This window comes from Hirundo rustica, chromosome 3, assembly GCF_015227805.2.
Source record: "Hirundo rustica isolate bHirRus1 chromosome 3, bHirRus1.pri.v3, whole genome shotgun sequence".
NCBI lineage: Eukaryota > Metazoa > Chordata > Aves > Passeriformes > Hirundinidae > Hirundo > Hirundo rustica.
The window spans coordinates 29,503,412-29,523,305 of NC_053452.1; the positions used below are offsets into that span (position 1 = coordinate 29,503,412).

At 40.0% G+C, this 19,894-nt stretch overlaps 1 protein-coding gene across 1 annotated transcript in view; it reads left to right on the forward strand.

The window, feature by feature from the left end:
- Positions 1-19,894, forward strand: part of RBKS (ribokinase) — a 78,314-nt gene that overhangs the window by 51,077 nt on the left and 7,343 nt on the right. Inside the window, exon 7 of the mRNA XM_040058082.2 lies at positions 5,561-5,749. Within this exon, the coding sequence (XP_039914016.1) occupies positions 5,561-5,749 (189 nt within the window). The remainder of the gene's footprint in view (positions 1-5,560; positions 5,750-19,894) is intronic.

Here is a 19,894-nt window from a genome sequence, read left to right on the forward strand (position 1 = left end):
ACATATTTGTGTGATTCCTTGCTGCAGATGGCTCTAGGCATAACCACAATGTCAATACAGTTCATGTGTTGTTTTTCTTTCTTAGCGTGTGCATGCAGTTACATAGCCCTGCAGGTTAGGAACCAAAATATATTGCACATCAGCAATTTCAGTTTGATCCTAAACGTTTTGAGGAACAGCTGCTTCTCTGCTCAAAGAACACTGAGGAGCCCTTCAGGAGAAGAAAAACTCCTGAATGGTTACAGCAAATGATTACGTTCAACAAGCTGGTTTTAATGCAAAACTGGGAACTACTTTCTCCGTAATGTAAAATGGGTATCAGACTTCTGATCTAAAGAAGGCCTTGCAAAGATTTAATTAAGTGCTAGCAGAATACTTTGGAGCTTCAATAGTGGAAAGCAGTACAAGTTAATTGCTAATTTTGTTAAAGCTGTAAGATGTATAAAAATAACACAGAAAAACAGATATGTTCCTACTGTTTCCTTTTAAGTGTTGCTGTCTCTTAACAGAAGATAGATAATTTTTGGGAATAAATATTCGTTAGTATGTCCAGAATCAAGGGACATTATTGCCTTGCATGATTCAAAGAATATGAAACTTACGTAACTTTATCTTTAGTCTGGGATAAGGACATTTAAGATACTGCTCATTAATATAGAGAGATTAATACTAAGAAAAATCTTAAGAAAATATAATTGATCTCTCTAGGAAGCAAAACAAAACGGGGTCCTTTAGAAATAATATATTTCAGAACATCTCTTGAATTTGCCTTTTGTGTTTTAAGTAATGGAAAGCTACTATTCTGCCATTACATAGAAGTTGCCAATAATTCACTGTATATTTTATTTCCATCTTTGTTCTAAACCCCATTTTATCAGTTTCTGGAAACTATGAATGTTCCCATATTTAGTCTAAAATGAAAGATGTTACTTTTGGGAGGGAAATTAATAGCTTCAGGCCAATTCATTTCAATCAGTTTTTAATTATTCCAGCACGATAAGTATTTCTGCCTGCATGTATGTAAAAATTTTATAATTTGAAACAACTGGAACTAGTTTGGCTTGTGGCCTGACCTTGCAATTTCTTATACACTAAATCTGTTGTACTGCTTCTTGAGGACTGTTCACATGTGTTAGAATTAATGAGATTGAGTTCTTGTTTTGTCATTCTCAAAAGAAGTCTCTTAAGGTACAGGCCAAGTTTATAGCCAACTGACTTACTGTGTTTAAATATTTGCAATGAAAAGTATTTTAAATTATCATATGTAGTTTTAGATGCCTTAAAATTGGGACAGTTTCTCTGTTATTAATTATTTCTCTTCTAGCAGTACCTGTCAACATTTACAAAGTTGTTATTGTGCTAGGTGCACAAAACCCAGTCCAAATGATAGACTGCTCCCCAAAGAATTAATACTTTCTGTTATTTCACCAGTTTATACTTGCTGAGGATCAGAGGATTGTGGAAGTTAGGAACAGACCTCTGGATGTTCAACTGGTCCAACACCCTGGTGAAGCCTGTCCAGTTTAGGACAGATTGCTCAGGGCTTTGTCCAGTCAAGTTCTGCATCTCCCAAGGCTGGAGACTGTGTGACCTCTGGGCACGTGTTCCACTGCTTCATCACCCTTGTGGTGAAAAAGCTTGTCCTAATATTGGAATTTCCCATGTTCTAGTTTGTGCTTGTTGTCTCTAGCCCTATCCCTGTACACCTTCAAGAAGTCGCTGGCTTCATCTTCTCTATACCCACCTACTAAATTGCCCTAGAGAGCAATTAGATCTTCCACTTAGCCAGGAGTTCTTCTGGTTGAACAGGCCTGCTTCCCCCAGCCTCTTGTATGTCCTGGTCTCTGGTTCTCTGACTGTCTTGATGGCCTTCCTCTGCACTGTGCTGTGGTAGGCCAGCATTCCCAAAACTAGATATGATGCTGCAGATTTGGTTTTGCAAAGGATCCAGAGGATCCAGAGCATCTCCCTGGAAGTGGCTCCCCAAATGCACCACAGCTAGGAACAACTGGAAAATGTTCACGTACTAGGATCATTCTCAGTTCTAGCCAGTGTAAATTACTATTGTTGTTGAAAGAAGTTAATTGCTTTGCATCAACTTTGGGGGTAATGTGGGACTCAGGGTGGTGTTAATCTCAACACAGATCTGCCTTGCAATACAGTTTGTTTCCAGGCCACACAAGTGGCTGTTCTGGCACAAGAGAATGGACCATGTGGACAAGAGTGGCAGAGAAAAAGCAGGGCCATTTTCTTTTTTGTGGCACTTCTGGATTGTGTCAACTTACCGTGACTAGACCCAGAGTCTAAAGAGAGATGGAGACTTAACTAAGATTAGTAAAGACTATGGCCAGGAACCTTCATATCTATGAAACTAAAAGCTTTAGTTAAAATTTTCTACCAGCATTGCAAACAAAATTATGAAAATAGTATGTAGATTAATTATATAATATCCATCATAGGTTTATTCTGACAGCAGTTGTGTGGAATGTTGTCTTGCTTTAATAAGTCCATTTAACTGAGTAGTTTTATGAGACTAGCTGCAGAAAAATAAAATTCTTCATTTGCTGCTCTTTTGTACAGTGTGATGCCAAATGTCCACATTGTGCTTTTAGTATTGTTATTTAATTTTTTTTCTTTACATAACCATTAGTTATTTCCCTCAATTGTACCACAGTTTGTTTTTTAAATAAGATTCTACTGAAGGGAGGAACTTAAAAACTCACCACAGTATTTAACATCAGTTGACATTTACCGCAATCTCTAATCATTGGCACAGAATCTGTCTGGCTTCTGCTGCTTTTATGGTTCTTCCAGCTTGTTCCAGTGTTTTTTAGTTGTACCATCCTGCTGTAGATGAGTTAGATGATAGTGGTTTGAAGCAGCCGAAGATCTCCTTTTATACAGACTCTGTTCAAAATAATTTTGTTTATTGGCATAAGCAGTGTAAAGATGAAAAGAAAGATTTCTACAAATATCTGTCCCAAACCAATTCTTTTACTACTCAAGCAAAAAATCCTGTTGATTTGAGTACCATCCTAATGCTAACATACAGGTTGTGCATTTCATTAGGAAGAATATTATATTTAAATACTTCATTTACCTTGCTCATGAGCTTACAGAAGTGTAAATACCAGGTAAATAAACCAATATTAGACTTATTGTTACTCCACCAAACCCAAATCCACTTTCCTCCTGGAGACTTTGCAACAGAAGTAGAATGTTTGGAATTATTGCCCCTCATAAAGTACTCCGAAAATTCAGTTTGCCTGTTTCATTCAAGAATTTGTGTTAAATTATTTTTATTCTTGTAACACAGGGCACCAGGTGTTCTGAATACAGGAATACATCATTCCTGCTCCAGAGATATTACATTCATGAAGGGACTCGGACTCTTGAGACATTTGAATAGATTGTACATATATATATTTTAATACTATATGTCATCTTACCTGTAGTTACTTCAAAACCATTATTAGTGAATCGGTTTGCTGGAAACCTTGCAAGAAGATACATTCAAAAGGCTTTGTGAGATACTTTTTGAAACAATCTTCTTACTTGAAAATACTTTTATAACCTTTTAAAACCTGAAGTATGTTTAATATGCTTAAATAGTTTATACCGCAAGAGAAGTTCGAGCAGCATGGTGGCATGCCAAAGAGAAAATTGGACAGATTTTGTTGCCTTCCTATAATTTAGATCTTACTATATTCTTGTCCGGGAACGGTGTGGTTAAAAAAAAAGTAATTTTAAATTGCGTGTACGCGTTGACCACGCCTTGCCCCCGCAGCGCACAAGTTTAACAACCGAGTCCTGCCGCACCAGGCTCTGCCTCACGGCGATCAGATCAACAGCGCTTGAAATAATTCGTGCGTTTGTCTAAGTAGGGACTGCACAACTCGGTCCTGCGTGTTTAAAAATGAAAGGCGATGAAGCGCTCCGCAAGTGATAGTATAAACTCTCGGCAGCGTGTTGGCAGAACGTGGCCCTGCGGAGCCCAGGGGTGGGTGGCTCCTGCCTGGGTCAGGCTGAGGCTCAGGAAATGACAGCGGCGAGCAGCGGGCGCTGACTCACGCCCGGGGGCGGTTTGCTGGTGGACGGCTGTAGTAGCTCCCGTCCCCGGCTGCCCGCCCGCCCGCTCTTTGCTACGGGCATGGCCTGAGCTCCCCGAAGCGCTTGTTTCATCGCTGGAGTTTGCAGTTTGTTACATCGAGAGCTGCGAGCGCTCAAGTCAAGCTTCCGTCATGCAGAGGAAGGTAGTTTGAAATATTTCAGCAGCTGTTTCCCAAGAAGCTGAGTTGCCCGTGCGGCGAAGGTCAGGAGAGTAGCTGCTGAATAGGTTCCAAAGAAAGTTTTCCAGTGAAAAGAAGCACTAGGAGTGTGGAAGTTATGCTCTTGGAAGGCTATGAAGCCTTATCTGAAAATGCTTCAGACTGCATTCTTCAAGATCCAGCAGCAGCCTTGTAATGCAAGCTACAGTAAGGCTTCCCTTTTCTCAGGCAAACAGGGCAAAATTTCCTAAAGACAGCAACATGTAATATGTCTGTTTACTTACAGTTGAAGGCATACAGTTTATGCAGGAGAACTGCCTGGTAGACTGTTTCAGAGAAAAGGCAATTTATCTTCCTTTTTTCCTGTTTCGTTCTTATCCTTTTCCCTTCCAAAAAGAGGAGAAAAAGCACGTTGCACTTGACAATACAATGCCATCAAGAAAATGTATGAAGTAGTGAAAATGTTGTTTGATTCTAAAGTCTTCATTGCAGATTTTGGGGAAGTTTTGCTCTTAGTTGGGTGGAACTAAAAGAGATTAATTTTAAGACCCAGCTGGGAGAAGTTTACTTAAGCTCACCATCAGTTAGAAGAAGAGTTTAACTGTGTTTGTACAGAGCCAGCATGGTTGACAGAGGCAAATGGACAATGACTGTAACGCAAATATATAATAATTTTTTAATGGGCCTTTGTCCAAAGAGGGCTGCAGATAAATTTTATGTATTCTCATCCAAAAATCTTTATTAAACTGAACAGAGTGGTCAAAGTTGAGCAATTTTTTTTCTTGGAAGAGATTTTCCCTTGTGATGTCCCTCTAGCTGAACACTGAGAATTTTAAGAAGTTTTTAAAAAGTTTCTCACATAGTGATAAATATCCCTCAAGAATAGTGACCAAGTTGACATGTAACATTCTTTCACATTAAACTGCAAAATGTTTTTGCCAAGACCATGTCACTGTGTCCATTTCACAGATGAAAAAACTGAGGCATGTGGGACAAATGTGATTTTACTAAGGGTTGTATGCCAGGTGAGTTGCAGAAGCTGGAACAGAACCCACACCTCCTGTGTCTCTCTGCCTAGGCTGCTCTCCGTTAGAGAGAGAGCTGTGCCTGAAGTACACACTGATTTCAAGCAAGGAGCAAGACACAGCTGAAGATCAGCATGGGAAGTGGTTTCATGATCATCCTACAATGCACATTTTTAAAAGATACTAAACACTGTTTTCAAATGCAACTGTTGTCCAAAAGTGAATGCTGTCAGATTATGATTTTCATTTGTGTGGGTTGTTTTCCAGGCAGAAATTTTAACGGGCATCTCTGTTGGCAATCTTGAAGATGCTGCAAAGGTGGGATGCATGCTGTTAGAAAGAGGGTGTAAGCTCGTAATTGTTACTCTTGGAGCAGAAGGCTGCATGATGATATCAGGAGACGAACCCATTCCAAAGCACGTTCCTGCTGGGAAGGTCAGGGCTGTGGACACTACGGTACGTTTTTGTGGTTTAACTGCCTTGCTTTGGAAAAGACTTCTTAAGCACTAGGGGAAAGCAGTGAGTAATCAGCCAAATCTTTGGGCACTAGCACAAAGGCTAATTTATAATATGAAAATAATATTTTGCTTCCAGTGTCTCGTATATTAAATAGTATGTATAATAGTTCTAGCTCATCTCCAGTACAGACTATAAAGTTCAGGTGAGTATTTTATATATTATACATACTAAAGGTGTCCCCATGTTCCTTCTTTACTGAAGTACCTGTCTTTGACTGTAGTGTGTGATGTCACTGGCTTGAGCTGCAATCCTGTTTTTTCACCTTTGCCCTTTCCATTAATTTATCTTGTCTAGAAACTCAAACACTGTGAGAGAATGGAGATGCTACTCACAGTCTGAAACGGAATGTTTGATTCTTCTTCTTCTTCAAAGCATGAATTACTTACCAAGTCTAGCATAAGGTGATTAAAGACATAATTTTTACAGAATATGGTGGAAAACCCCAAATCTTGCTGCTTCATGATGACTGTTTTATGATTCTAGGTAAGGGATGCTTGGTCAGGTGCATTTTAATCTTTGACATTAGGATACTTCTTGTCTTCCTGGTCAGAACTAAGTGTAGAAAACATGCTCTGTGAAATCACAAAATACAATGCCCCCAGCAAAAGAGAAAAACAGGACAGGCAATAGTTAAGATAGCATTGCTATGAAAACCTTACCACATTGCACATATGGGGCTATTTTGTGTTCCTAGTATTATCTGACATAAATCCAAAATAATTCCAGTGGAGTTACTGAGAGCAGAGCAGGTCCTGTTATATGTACTAACTATACATATAAATGCCTGTTATAATAACGTCATATTACATATGTTCTGTTACAATAGTTCATTAAAATCCTGGAGATTTTACCATCTGGTACATTCCATATCTGAATTGCATTAATAACAAATAGTTCTTGTAGCATGTTTTTTATCCATGGACCTCATACTGATTCACAAAGAGGAAAGGCAACAGCTTAAAGGATGAAGAAACAGAGGCACAGGGAGCTGAAATTACCTAGGTCAGTACCATGCAGTAGCAGAGCTAAGAGTCAAGTCACTTCATCTCAATCAGAAGATCGCTTATAGATTTGGACTGTGATATTCTGATACTGTGGAAAATGTTGTTTCATTGCTCAATATAATCTTTTTCTATATAACTCTGAAATAGAGATACTTTGGTTTTACTTTCCTCTTTTGCCCCTATGTCATTTAGAAGTTTGACCTTGGGTTACTGCTGGTTTTGGAATGTCTTAAATTTCTAGTTAGGGGAAGGAGACATCACTGTCCTCTGCATAAGGTTCATGGTAGGGCACTACAGACACCAAATTGCCTCTGCTTGCTCTTAGCCCAGAATTAGAAGTGCCAAGGAAGTGAAAGGCAAAGCTGTCCAGAAGCAGGATTTATTAGCTTGGGAGCAACACCTTGTGAGCCTGGCATTACAGCTTCTTGCCCTGAGCTGGTAATTCCACTGCTGCTATCAAAGCTTAGTGTTAGAGCTTTTTCTCTATCACACAGAAGTGATGTTGAAGAAATATGTGTGATCTGCTTCTTCAAAAGAAGAAAATTACTTCCAGATCAGCTATTGTTTGATATCTTAAAGATTTGCTGCTCTTGGAATAAAACAGCAATACTGAAACCACACACTGTAGATGAAAAATGCTTTTTATCTTGCCTAGCAGTTTGGAGTTCCATGTTTGAATGAATGTAATGCTCCTTTTTTTTTTTTTTTTTTTTTTTTTTTTTTTAATTCTTTTTATTTTAAATAAACCCAGTTTCTTTTAATTTACTAAATCCTTGCCCTGCCTCCTTGTGGCCAACAGGTTATTGGCGTCCACATAGCAGAGGATTTTCACAGTTAATTTTGTTAATCTACTTAAATACCAGTGGGTTGTTTTCAGTAAAACAGCTGTGCTTGGTTTATTCTTGCAGCCTGAATGAAAAAATATGTGTTGGCCTTCCATTACAAAAGTCTTACAGTGCTTAGCCTGATTATCACTTTGCCTGAAAGCAAGTGGTTTTAAAGCAGCCATTACAAACACTAAGCAAAATAATGTCATCCTCAACTAACCTGGATTGCTCTATTATTAAAATAAGCATTAAATATTCTAGTCGGACATGTTGCTTTCTTCAAGGCATGTCCACAGTAGATCTTTCCCCAGGGGAAGGATCAAACTTGTAATGTGGCTTACCAAGTAGCCACCTACACACAGGGTATTCAGAGTTGTTCATGTTTATGCTCTTAGCTTGCCGTTTGATACAAAAAAAAAAAAAGTTGCTACCCTAAACTGCCCTGACTTCAGCATCGTGAGGGACCAGGCTCAATCACATCGGGTTATGTGCCTGTATCTGTATTGATACTGTTTAGATCTGCAGAGGGTGAAGTTACTGCTAGACAGAGTGTGTACCCTATCACACAATTTGCAAAAGGCTAGAGTCCTTATATTAAAAAACAGAGTTTGCCATTTAGAAGATACATATGCAAGATACAAAATTTGCTTCAAAGTCCACTTTCACTGTAGAAATTTTCTGTGGCTGCTACCACTGCCCAGAGTCCTCTCTGCAGCAATGCAACTTCAGTACTGACCCCTGGTAATTTCTGTTGTCCACAGCAATTTTAGGAATTTTTGGGTAGGTACAGCCACAAAGATTAAGAACTCGAGTTCCTTGTCCCAGTTTGTGTGCTCCCCATTCTCCATGTTCACAGATTCATCAGAGACGCTAAGGGTTGATAGGTTGTAGAGCCTGGTTCTTTCTCCCTGCCCTTGAGGTAGTTAATCTAAGTGTTTATTGGCAGAACACTGTGAAAAGCTGGCTCCATCTCCCACTCTGTGGTAGAACATGAATCTCCAAGACTGAAAATCTGGCGTTTTTCACCCACACTAAATCAATACTATAAAGAGGGGAAAAAGTCCTGTTGATTCTTTTTTTTTAGCACTAATTATCTTAGTGTGGGCTTTAGTAATATATGCAGTGCTTCTCATGACTGTTAGCAGAGCTCCCCATACACAATCCAAAACATGTAGAGCACGAATAGTTGTTCATGGGGAAATTTTGCAAGACATGGTATTGTAAAGCTGAAACATCTGTTTCTCCTGTTATAGCTAAATAGTGCAATAAGCTTTTGTTAATAAAATTAACTTCCCCTTCATTTTACTAGTTCCTGCTATCTACTTTCTGTATGAAAAGTTTGAATAAACAGAAAAATAAGCAAATTATTGAAAAATCATCCTCAAATTTTTGGTATGACAGAAAGAACTGATTAATCCCACCAACTATATCAATTTGTATTTGAAACAGTTGACGTACATGAGACATTTGACACACAATAAAGTACTAATATAGGTATACATTATATTTTCATTATTTTAAATAGCTACTTTTAAACTTACTTGATTATATTAAGTTAAATATATGCATATATTTTTAGAAGAAGCTATTTCCACTCTAGGTGAAACTAGTAGATGAAGCTACATTAAAATAGATGTGAAGGATAATTATATAATTTCATTTATATGACACTTCTTCTGTTGGTAGCAGGAGGTTTCACAAATCAATCACAAATCTGTAAGCATTTCACAGAAAACAATAACACACACATTTTGCAGTTGTGTGTGTGTGAAGCAGTTTGCCTGCTGCTGAAGCAGGAGCACAGCTGAGGTGGAGCACGGCAGCTGCTCACAAACAGCTGTGGGACATGACCAAACACCATCATGTCGGAACTGTACTTGAGGTGAAGGGGATGATCTGTGTGATGAACCACACGATGATCCTGGATTTTGACATCTGCTGCTGCAGTAGCCCTGAACAAGCCGTCTTGGCAGAGGCATACGTGGTCTGATGAGATAGAAGGCCACAACATCATCCATACTGGAGAATGAAGCTCTTCTCTTTTCGCCCCTCCATCCTTGCTCTCCCCCTATGCTTCTGACAATCACACAAAGTGTAATTTACAGCACTATTTACATCTATTTACATTTACTAATTATATTCCATTGAAACTGCCAAGGAGAATTTGTCAGAAGAATGTAATTACTCAAAGCTGGAATTTGGCCAGCAGTGAGATTAGTTCCCTTCCATTTTGGAAAAAAGCTCTGTGGGATAGTATGGAGCTGAGCACTTCAAGTGACAGCTGGGAACCAAGTCCAGTCCTTGAGGTACTGCCAGAGGCCTGCCTGGGGCTTAGTATGTGCAGGTGGAGTTTGGATAGACATTCAGTCTGTCTGGAGCTCCAGGTTACTCAAGTTCTGGGCTTCAGAGCTATACCAGGCCTCCTCTGGAGGTGGGGCAGTCTGGTGGTCAGTGGCTGTGGCAGGCTGGAACATGTCTGCTGGCTCTGGGATTTGCTCTGTGGTTGCTCCATGCAGTTGAAGGTGGGGTGTCCTGTCTAGGGTCTGTGATTCGAATTGGAGAGCTGGCACTGGCAGAATCTCTCCTGTGCAGCGGCATTAGTGGAAAATGGGGGGCTCTGTAAGTTAGCCGGGGCTGCCCCTCCATTGGCCCCCATTTCTAGGTTACAGCACTGAGATCACTTTGGGGAGGAGGTCATCTAGAGTTAGTTTTTAGAACCTCCAGTTTGCTCCCCAGCCCAGCTTGGATCAAGATGACGAACATATACTTGCACCAGTTAAGGTGACTTTCTAATTTTTGTCCCATCTGGTCTTCTAAATGCATAGTATAGTTGTTCTGTTTAAGATCTCTTCATCAGCTGACCTCTAGGTTTACACATACCACTGTTGTGTGCAAAAAGTCCTGCATTAACACACTCACAGCCAGGAGATCAGGCATCTGCATGTCTGGCTTAGGCGTAGATGTATTTTATTGAAAGGCAAATGGATGCACTTGGGCACACAATATTTAAATGAAAATTTGAAATCACTTTTCAGTGGTGCCCCTAGTAATCACAGCAAGCCAATGGTCTCTCTTTTAAATGTCATGGAGAACCTAGAATGTTGAACTTTGCAATATTTCTAAACACGACCATTACATTTACCATATAATTTCTTATATTACCATCATTTTTCCTGTCTGGTTTTGTTTTCTGGATACAGAGATTGCATAATCTGCTAAGAGAAGCTCACAGGTTGAAGTGCCATGCTTGTAAACATGAAAGTCATTTAGGAGAAAGGATAAAATTCAAGATTTAATCTACTCTGCTTGAAGTTTGACATGACCATATGATTTAGTCTATATAGACCTTTTTCTGTGCAATATTCTCAGAGATACCACACATATTATTTGTCATAAGCAAAAACGTTACCGTTATTTTTTCATGTCAGTTCTGCAAAAGAAAGGCTCATTGCTACAATATGAATTTTCATCAGATGTTTTGTGTTCAAATCCTGTTGTTTCCCTCAGATTTCTTATTACAATTTAGTAGATCTGTCTCTTCTACTAGGAGAGAGAATTATGAAGGCTGTCTAAACAGCAGATTGCTCACTGAGCAGCTTTGTATTGAATTCTGAAGATGTTACACAACCTTTATTTTAATAAAGCCTCATATAAGTGTGTAGCTATATAATTTTAGATATGTCACAGTATTCAGGCCTGTGCAGCAATTGTGGTCTAAAGAAGGCAGTGTGGTTTAGCAATTTGAACAAAGGACTGATTAAGAATTCCAGGGCTCTGCAAAAGACTTGCTGTAAATCCTTGGAAGAGTTACGTGTCTTCTTTGTATCCCAATTTATCTGTCCATAAATTGGAGCTGCTATTAATGTGTTGCATATAAGCCATGAGAAGTCTGTTAGAGATCAGAACAGAACCTGGGAGGCCTTTTTCCCAGGCTTTTTGTATAACCTCAGGCCAGTTGTGCTTCTTTTGGGGCTTTGCAAACTCATTGAAGTGCTTCTGCTTGAAGTGGAGAGGTCTTGTCTGTAAAAATATGGTTTACACTAATATTCTCTGACTTAGCTGTATCTTCTGGTTTGGAGGAAGCCTGAGCCAGAGGAGTGAAGTGGACACTGAAATAAAGCCTTAGAATATAAATAAATCCAAAACAGTCCTCCTAATAACAGCAATTCTTTGTCTCCTGACTTTGTGGCCTAACGTCTGAGGCTCAAGGGGATATAAATACAACACGCTGTGCAATGACTAATTACTCAAAATTCTGTGCATCAGCAGAAGTGGGACTTGTGGTTGACTCTAATATTATCAAATGCCTTTGCTATTTAATAATCTCTTAGCCGTACGTTATTTACCATGCCGTTTGCACAAAGAACAGTGATTTTATTTCAGCTATCTCTCAACAAAGTAAAAATGCAGCTGGTAGTAAATGAAGCATTTGGCAGACAATGTGTCTGATGTACAGTTCTCTAACTTGCTAAGAAAAGAAAAATGTTGACTGTTTAACCTTTTCCTACCCAAGGATGTAGCAAGGAGTAAACATTTGCGGTTTTCCTTTTTCTTTTTTATCTTAACCCTAAAATATATCCTTTTTCTTTCTTTCTTTCTTTTTCTTTTTCTTTTTCTTTTTCTTTTTCTTTTTCTTTTTCTTTTTCTTTTTCTTTTTCTTTTTCTTTTTCTTTTTCCTTTCCCTTTTTTTCTCTTTTCCTTTTTCCTTTTTCCTTTTTCTTTTCTCTTTTTTCTCTTTTTTTCTCTTTTTTTTTAGTTCTTTTTTTTCTCTCTCATATTCTCTTTCATTTTCAAGGAAAGAGAAGTTACTATTGGATAAAAATCTTATTTATCAGTGGAGTTTATTCAGACACACCAACACAGAGTAATTATGCCCAGAGCTCCCATTAACATCCCACAAAACAACAGCATAATAGCTTCCTTTCTTTAACATGCAACCCAAATAGGTTAATAAATAAGTTTAGTTCCAGTCATAGCCCACTTTCTGACTTAGCCTTCTGCATTCCCTCTTTTACAAATACGGAATCCATTGAATTTTGGAACAGAAAAACCATGAGGAATAAGTTAATCTGCCAGACACTCCGATCAGTGATCACCACTGTAAGTCTAAATAAAGCTGCATCTATTATGTTCTGAAGTTCAGCTGAACTGAGAAAGGGCACATGACTGAAATCACTGCATGTGAGTTGACTCACAGTCAAATCTAGATGAGACTTGCTTCATTCCTCATGAGTTTCTGCTTCTGATTCAGGCCTTCTAAAGATACTTTGGTTTGTTAAGGCTTGGGTACACAGGTATCCAGTGACAAGAGGGATTGCAAGAGTGGCATCCCTCTGCATTGGCAGTCAATTGAGAAAGTGTGGAGCAAGCTGGAGGCTCCCTCTTTTCACTTGGAGAGCAGAAAGCTATATTATCCCGCTTGTACAAATTGGAAAAGTGGAACAAAAATGTTAGTGACTGAAGTGCAATGAGGTACAGGCTAAAAATGTTCTGCTCCAAGTTATATAGGGAGTTGGAGTGATGCAGCCAAAAATGAAGCACAGGCATATATTGTCCCATGCTGCTCTCAACTTCTAGACAACATTGTCGTGGAAGGAGACACTGTTTATCTGCCTAGTAACTGTCTATTTTAATCTGTAAGAACAAACAATGTAAACAAAATGAGCAAACAGAAGCAGGCTTGTACAGAACAATTTGCAGTCTTGTTTTCCAGTGGAAGATTCCATGGACCACCCAGGCTTTACTCTAGTCCTTTTCTCAACCATGGAGCATCTAATTAAATCCCTTTCCATTCCTGACGCTAAGTGGAAGAGAGCTTACAGTCCTGTACAGTTTCTTTCCAGATGGAAATGCATAATTTAACAGAGATACAGCTGACAGGGAGAAGTGGGCCCAAAGCAGTATTAGCATTTGCCACAAATTGTGTTGAATTACAAGGGGTACTTAATGAAGACTTATTATAAAAAAAAGATTAAAGCAAATATTTAGTTTTTAAGTCCCTTCTAAGATTGTAGTGTGCCAGGCAATAAAAAACTCATAGTAAAACTACTTTAGTAATACCAAGAGTTGTTTGGTTTTGCTACACATGATCAGTAACAAGTCATGGCATTGTGTCCCATTGTGTCCTACAGCTTTATTCCATATACACATATACAAAAAGTTGCTAAGCACCTTACATTATTTACAACATGAGGATATTACTATTCAGAATGCTGTTTTGTAGATAGGGAACAAAACATGCAGATGCTGGCTTGTCACTGGCAAGTGAACCTGTTTCCCTTGTTTAACCACGCCTTGTTCTCTATGCTTATCTTAAAAAAAAATAGAAGCGGAGGAGAATTTTTGTCAGGCTATCAGCTGTTTCATTTTTAGTACTGGACATTATTGTAAATATCCACATAAAGGAGAAAGTACATAGCAATGCAGATTTGCTTTGCATTGGATGCTCCTTGAAGAGGCTGTAGGGGGTTTATGGAAATATGCTATGAGAGCCGGTGCTTTGGCTCCACTACTGGCATACTGAGAAATATTCCAGTTTGGAAATTAACCCAGTTGATTATTATTCTGGACATAGAAAGGTAGGGATGCTGGCAGCATATGTGTAGCAACTCGAGTGTTTTATCTGTGGGCCAGAACACAGGAATGATACCACATCCAACATCTGCACCTGAGAATACATTCTGATGAGGTCTAGAGAGGCTGAGTTCAGAAACAGCTTTGTGCCATCTCACTTCTGGGATGTTTTAGTAAATGAAACAGTGGTATAATTTATGCAGGTTGAGAGCAGAGCAGGAAATTACTTTTATTGCTTCTCTTGGGCTAACCATGGAATGCAACACAAGTCAGATCATTACAGCAAAACATGCTGCATCCCTTTTTTGATTTGCTCTCCTCTTCTTGACTTTATGATGAGTCCAGCTCAGGGTCTCTTCCAAGGATTCTCAGTCCTGGTATGTAGCTCACCCTGGGCTGGAGCAGACCCTGGGCTGCCAGTGCATGCATACGAGGAGCACCAGTTTTAATGGTAGATAGCACTCTGGGATATCTGAGGTGCAGAAAGGATGAAGAGGAAGGAAGACCAACTGTGTGCAGCCATCCTTTCTAATGAAATTCCTGCAGTTAAAAATAGCTAGTGGAAGCTGGCACTTCTGGCACATCCAGAGCGTCACCTTCCCAAGTATCTTTTTCTGGCCTGAGCTGTAGGAAGCTGCAAATGCAATCCGCTGTGTAATAGTGCAGCATATTCTTGGCCAAACTCCTCATCTTTTTTTCCTCTTCATGGTTAGCTAACAAATGTTATATGCCTCCCTTTCTTCTTTAAAACTATTCTCTGCAGAACCAAATATCATCCAGATTGTTGTGGAACATAACTTACTCTTCTGAGTTTCTTCACATCAGTTCTGGCTGTGGTGAGAGGGAAGGCAAACCTGGCTCTGTATCCCCTTGCCTGCCTAGTTGCCCAGAAATGCCAGTTGCAAGTAGTGATGATATTGAACAATATCAGATTTCATTATTTCCCCCAACAGAGTTTTCAGTGCCAAGTAGTTTTGGTCACTACAGAAACCAGAAAGGTTTGAGTTGGACTGGTGATATTGCACAATTAGGTTTTCAAAAGAACAAGAACAGAGAAATGAGAATAGTGGGGAAATCAGGCTTCTTGCTTTTGCAAATTGTAACCGCAGAAAATGCCAGAAGTTGTATTCTTATCAAGAATAAAGGAGTTAATCTTTAGTAGCCTGTCTCATGGGCAGAATATATTTTACAACTTTCATCAGAGAAATGGAAGGAAACTAAAGTTTTGGTGATTTATAGCAGTAACCTACAGGAATGTCTTTAATGGCAAGTTTACAGTTGGGTGCACTGATTTTGCCACTTTTTTCATGGTTTTCTTTTGTGTCTGTGTGTTTAAAGGTAGACATACAGACATAAACCCACCTATTGTAGGGAAAGTCCTTTGTAGAAAAGCAGATTCCTGAATTCTGGCCACAGTGTTTGTCAGCTGCCCAAATGTCTATAAGGAGTTTTTGTTTTATACATTTCAAAACACAAAGAGATACAGGGAAAACATGAGGAAATTCTCTGGAAGCTTGTGCCTCATTGCTGGTATCTGTGATTTTGTTACTGAAATCATTGAGCAGGCAGTGTGTTGCTTGGAAAGATCTGTATTACAGGGAATCTCACAGAGAATGCCTTTCTGTCAGAAGCAATGCCTTGGTGGTCACCTGTTGCTGAAGACCATGAGTGAGGCGTGGGAGCTCTGTTTTCTGCACTCCTACCCCACAGGTTAAGGACAAGAGAATGAGTGGGTAGCAGAGAACAATACTGTTGAGCAGAACAGCAGTTCTGGCTTGTAAGTCACATCTAACTGAAATTCAAGAGAGGAGATACAGCTTGAGTAGTCATCGAAACGATTACACAAACTCAGTTGGAAAAAGAATGCAGGGAGCTGGCAAGGGGACAAAGCTGGGGAGAGCTCAGACAAAAAACCTCCTGAAGTTTGGTGGTTTTTTTTTTCCTTTTCAGGATGTGTAGTTCAGAGGTAGGCAGGAGCAGTGGCCAGCCAACAAAGGCTAGATGCTGTGGTTTTGAAAGAGGCACTCGAGCATATGGAGCTTTCGTGCAAAAAAAGAATGGTTTTTTGATCAATTCCAGGCGAGATGGCAGTTGTGTCATTCCGGGTGCTTCTCATCAGATTAGATGGGATCACTAAGAGTCCTTTGGCATTTTCAGTCTGAGAGAAAAAAACCACATGTGGCTAGTAAAATTGTCCAGCACAGATATTCCCTTATTCTTACTTAACTGTTACATTGTGGGGTGGGAAGCCATTTTAGCCTCATATATGATACTGGGTGACACAGTTAGTGGCAATTTGGCCAGCTGTCTCCCAGTTGGGGAGGGAAACCCACTGCCCGAATTTCCAGTGTACAGTCAAAATACCGTGATGTATTTTGGGCAGAGCTTTGACTGCAGTTTCATTTCATCATTAAATGATGTTTGTGAATTAACACATAAGCATGAGCTTTGTTGGGATGAAAGCACAATTTGGCACAAATGTGACATGAATAATGAAAGGAGTGAAGTACTGCTCAAGGAAAGGAGATAAGTGAAGCTTTTGATTAGAGTAGGAGAGTAGCTGCATGTTATTGAGGCTTGATAAACCAGTTTGAGAAGTACAAATCAACCTTCTGAGGAGCTGCTATATTTAGCACCAGGCTTCAACCATGACTCCTGATTCTGTGCAAGTTCAAATTTTGGGACAGGTGGATACAGCTCCTATAGCATGTTCAGCTGAAAGTCCATCTTCTGTCTATTAGCAGTGATGTCTGTGTGCTTCCCTGTTGTTGACATATTGTGGTTTATAATTTTGCAAGAGTGCCACTGGAGAGTTAGGTGTTCAGATGAAGTGTAATGAGAATTTTCCAGTACTGCATTTTGTACGTCATACATTTTTTATATGCACTGCAGGAGGTGGGGGGGGGAAATGTGTGGAGGGTTTCTTCTGCTATTTCTGAGTTTCTATGTGAGGCATGAACTTCCAGATCAAATGAAAGGAGGTCACAGATCAAAGCTCAACTGTGGTACCAGGGGAAAAGCAGGTAATGATGGCAAAAGTGAACTCTGTCTTAAACAGAAAATTTACATAGAAGTGTATCCCAAATTGAAAAATTCCATGCCAAAGTATCTATTGCCCTGGTAGCATAGGAATCAGAGTAGTGGTGAATTGTTCAATTGACAGGGATCTCACAGGTTCAGCAGGATGGATCTGTTGTTTTCAGAATGGTGCATGGAGTTCCTGGTTCAGTGCTCTTACTCCATTGTGGAAGAAAGAAATAAATTCGTCACTTCTCATTAATGCTATCTGGAGTTGAAAGGAGTTTATATGAGCATCATCACACTGAATTGTTTCGATGATTCAGAAGGCAGAGTGCTCCCTGTGGGTGAATACTTTGTTGTCTTTCTGGGGTTAGACTAACAGTCTACTACACAGAATAACTTTGTTCCCCAGTGCTAAGCAGCATATTCCAGTGAATATTATCCAGGAGAATGTAGCTCTCCTATGATCTTTCCCAGACTTCAGTGTGAACTAAGACAAGGCCATCACCTCACGGATACTTTGCAGTATTTTTCTTGTAAACAGTGAGGTGGGAGTTCCTCTATTCTGATCCTGATTGAGAGTCCAGCAGAGCTGTGGAGGTATGCCTAATTTTTTTGCATATCTCAGTTTTGGGGTTCCCAAACTGTGCCTCACTTTCAGAAGATGGGTAGCTCCTGTTAGCCCATGAAAGATCTGGAGCTTTGGATTCAGCCCACAGATGTCTCAAAGTGGGTGTTCTTAACATCCTTGATCTTAAGTTGGGTTAATTTCCCATCATGTGAAATGAGAGCACTATTACCTGCCTTCAAAGTAGATGCTGTAAATGGGCTTTGAAATGTAAAGCAGATACTTTCATCTGTGCTTTTTAGATGACATACAAATTAAAAATTGCAGAGTTGTGAATGTTGTATGTTTTATTTCCAACATTCACCACAAACCAAACATTTCAGGGGAATTCATGCATCTGTAATGCTTGTCACTGATCTTTTTAGAAACAGTGCATAACTTAAATGTAGTAGGATGTTTCAGAAAGGAAAGAAATTGCTTGCAGGAGGCCTTGTTTTGAGATTAATCTCTCAGGAATGCAGGGGGTTAACGGTCAGGCTGATTAATCACTGTTAATGACCCATCAGGAAATCTGTCAGGAAGTGGGTGAAAATTCCTGATGGCTGATGTGAAGCATTGTGTGGTATGCTTTGGTTTTGATGTTTCCCAAGTGATAGTCTACATTGGGTGTAGTTAAGTTACCTTTTAAGTTCTCAGGACATGTGAAGGACCAGATGATATGATGGCCTTGTTCAACTTGAGTAAGAGAGCAAAAAACTTTCCCAGTTCACGGCTGTACAGGTACACCACAACATAAATGCAAGAAAGTCAGGGATTGCTCCTTCCCTCAGCTTCCTAGAACTGAGTCTGGTAAAGATGCAGAAAGGAAGCGTGATCATTCCCTCATTCCTCCAGACCGAGCCCACAGGGCACGGAGGGGAGAGTGGAACAGGCAGCTGTGCCTGTGTGAACAAGGAGCCAGCGTATTAAGACTTGGATACACAACTGAGTTAATGAATTGCCTGGTGTTGACTGAGGGTGAGGTTTCACAGTTGGCTCGAGCTGATCCAAGATCATGCTGAAAGGAGTGTTTCTAACCTCTTTCTCCTTGCTGTGGACTAGCTATCATGTGGTAATACAGCAACTTGCTGATCTGGGCGGAAACTATTGTTTCTCGCTCAGTGTTGGCTGGCCCAGTCGTCAGAAGGATCAGAGAACTGATCTGCCTCACTGCTTGGCCACACAAGTGCTAAATCTGATGTAGGGGAGGGCGTGGGAACATGAGACAAGGATAAAAACATGAGTGGGGACTGAGCCTTTCAGCAGTAGCATCACCATGGATTGGCTTAAGCCTATTATGAAACTGCAGTCTGAATCACTGGAATAAAGAGTGCACTGTCAACCTACAGGGAATGCAAATTAAAATGTGTTAGCTTACACCTCCTGCCGTTGTTAAACACTGGCTGAGCTCAGCCATTCTGCACATGGCTAGGAGGAAGGAGCTACGGTGGGGCAGCGTCTTAACAGATCCCCATGGCTTTGCCTGGAGTGTGCAAACCACATCAGACAGCTCTGGGGGGGCGTTGTGGGGAAGGCAGAGGGGAAGAAGAAAGAAAGAGACAAGCACCACTACCATGATTCTCTCTATATATTTTCCTTTGGCTTAGGGTAACATCTACTCTTTCTTTGTGACAAGACTGCAGAAACACTCAGTTGCCAGAGGACAGATTAGCACAGTAAGAGAGTTGGGGATCCAGACCCTAAAGCTCTGGGGTACAGTGTGCTTTTCCTAGTTCTTCTTTATTTTCAACCCAAGTAGCTTTGCAGTGCTATCTAGTCAGTACCAAAAGCCTAACTTAGATCTAGCAAGGCAAGCCCTGCTATTTGATTCGAGTTAATTTGGTTCTTATGGCTAAATTTGGTAGTTCCCAGTTAAGGACTTCCTACCACTTCGTTCTGGCTCAAAATTGCATGTAAAGATATAGGAATAACTGTTAGTGGGAGATCTCTTTGTAGTTTTCAAATATTTAATGTCTTAGGGGTTTATAATAGGTTTTCTCCTTTAAGCACAGCTGTGCAGAGCCACACCAGTATCTGCAGGGTGCCCTAC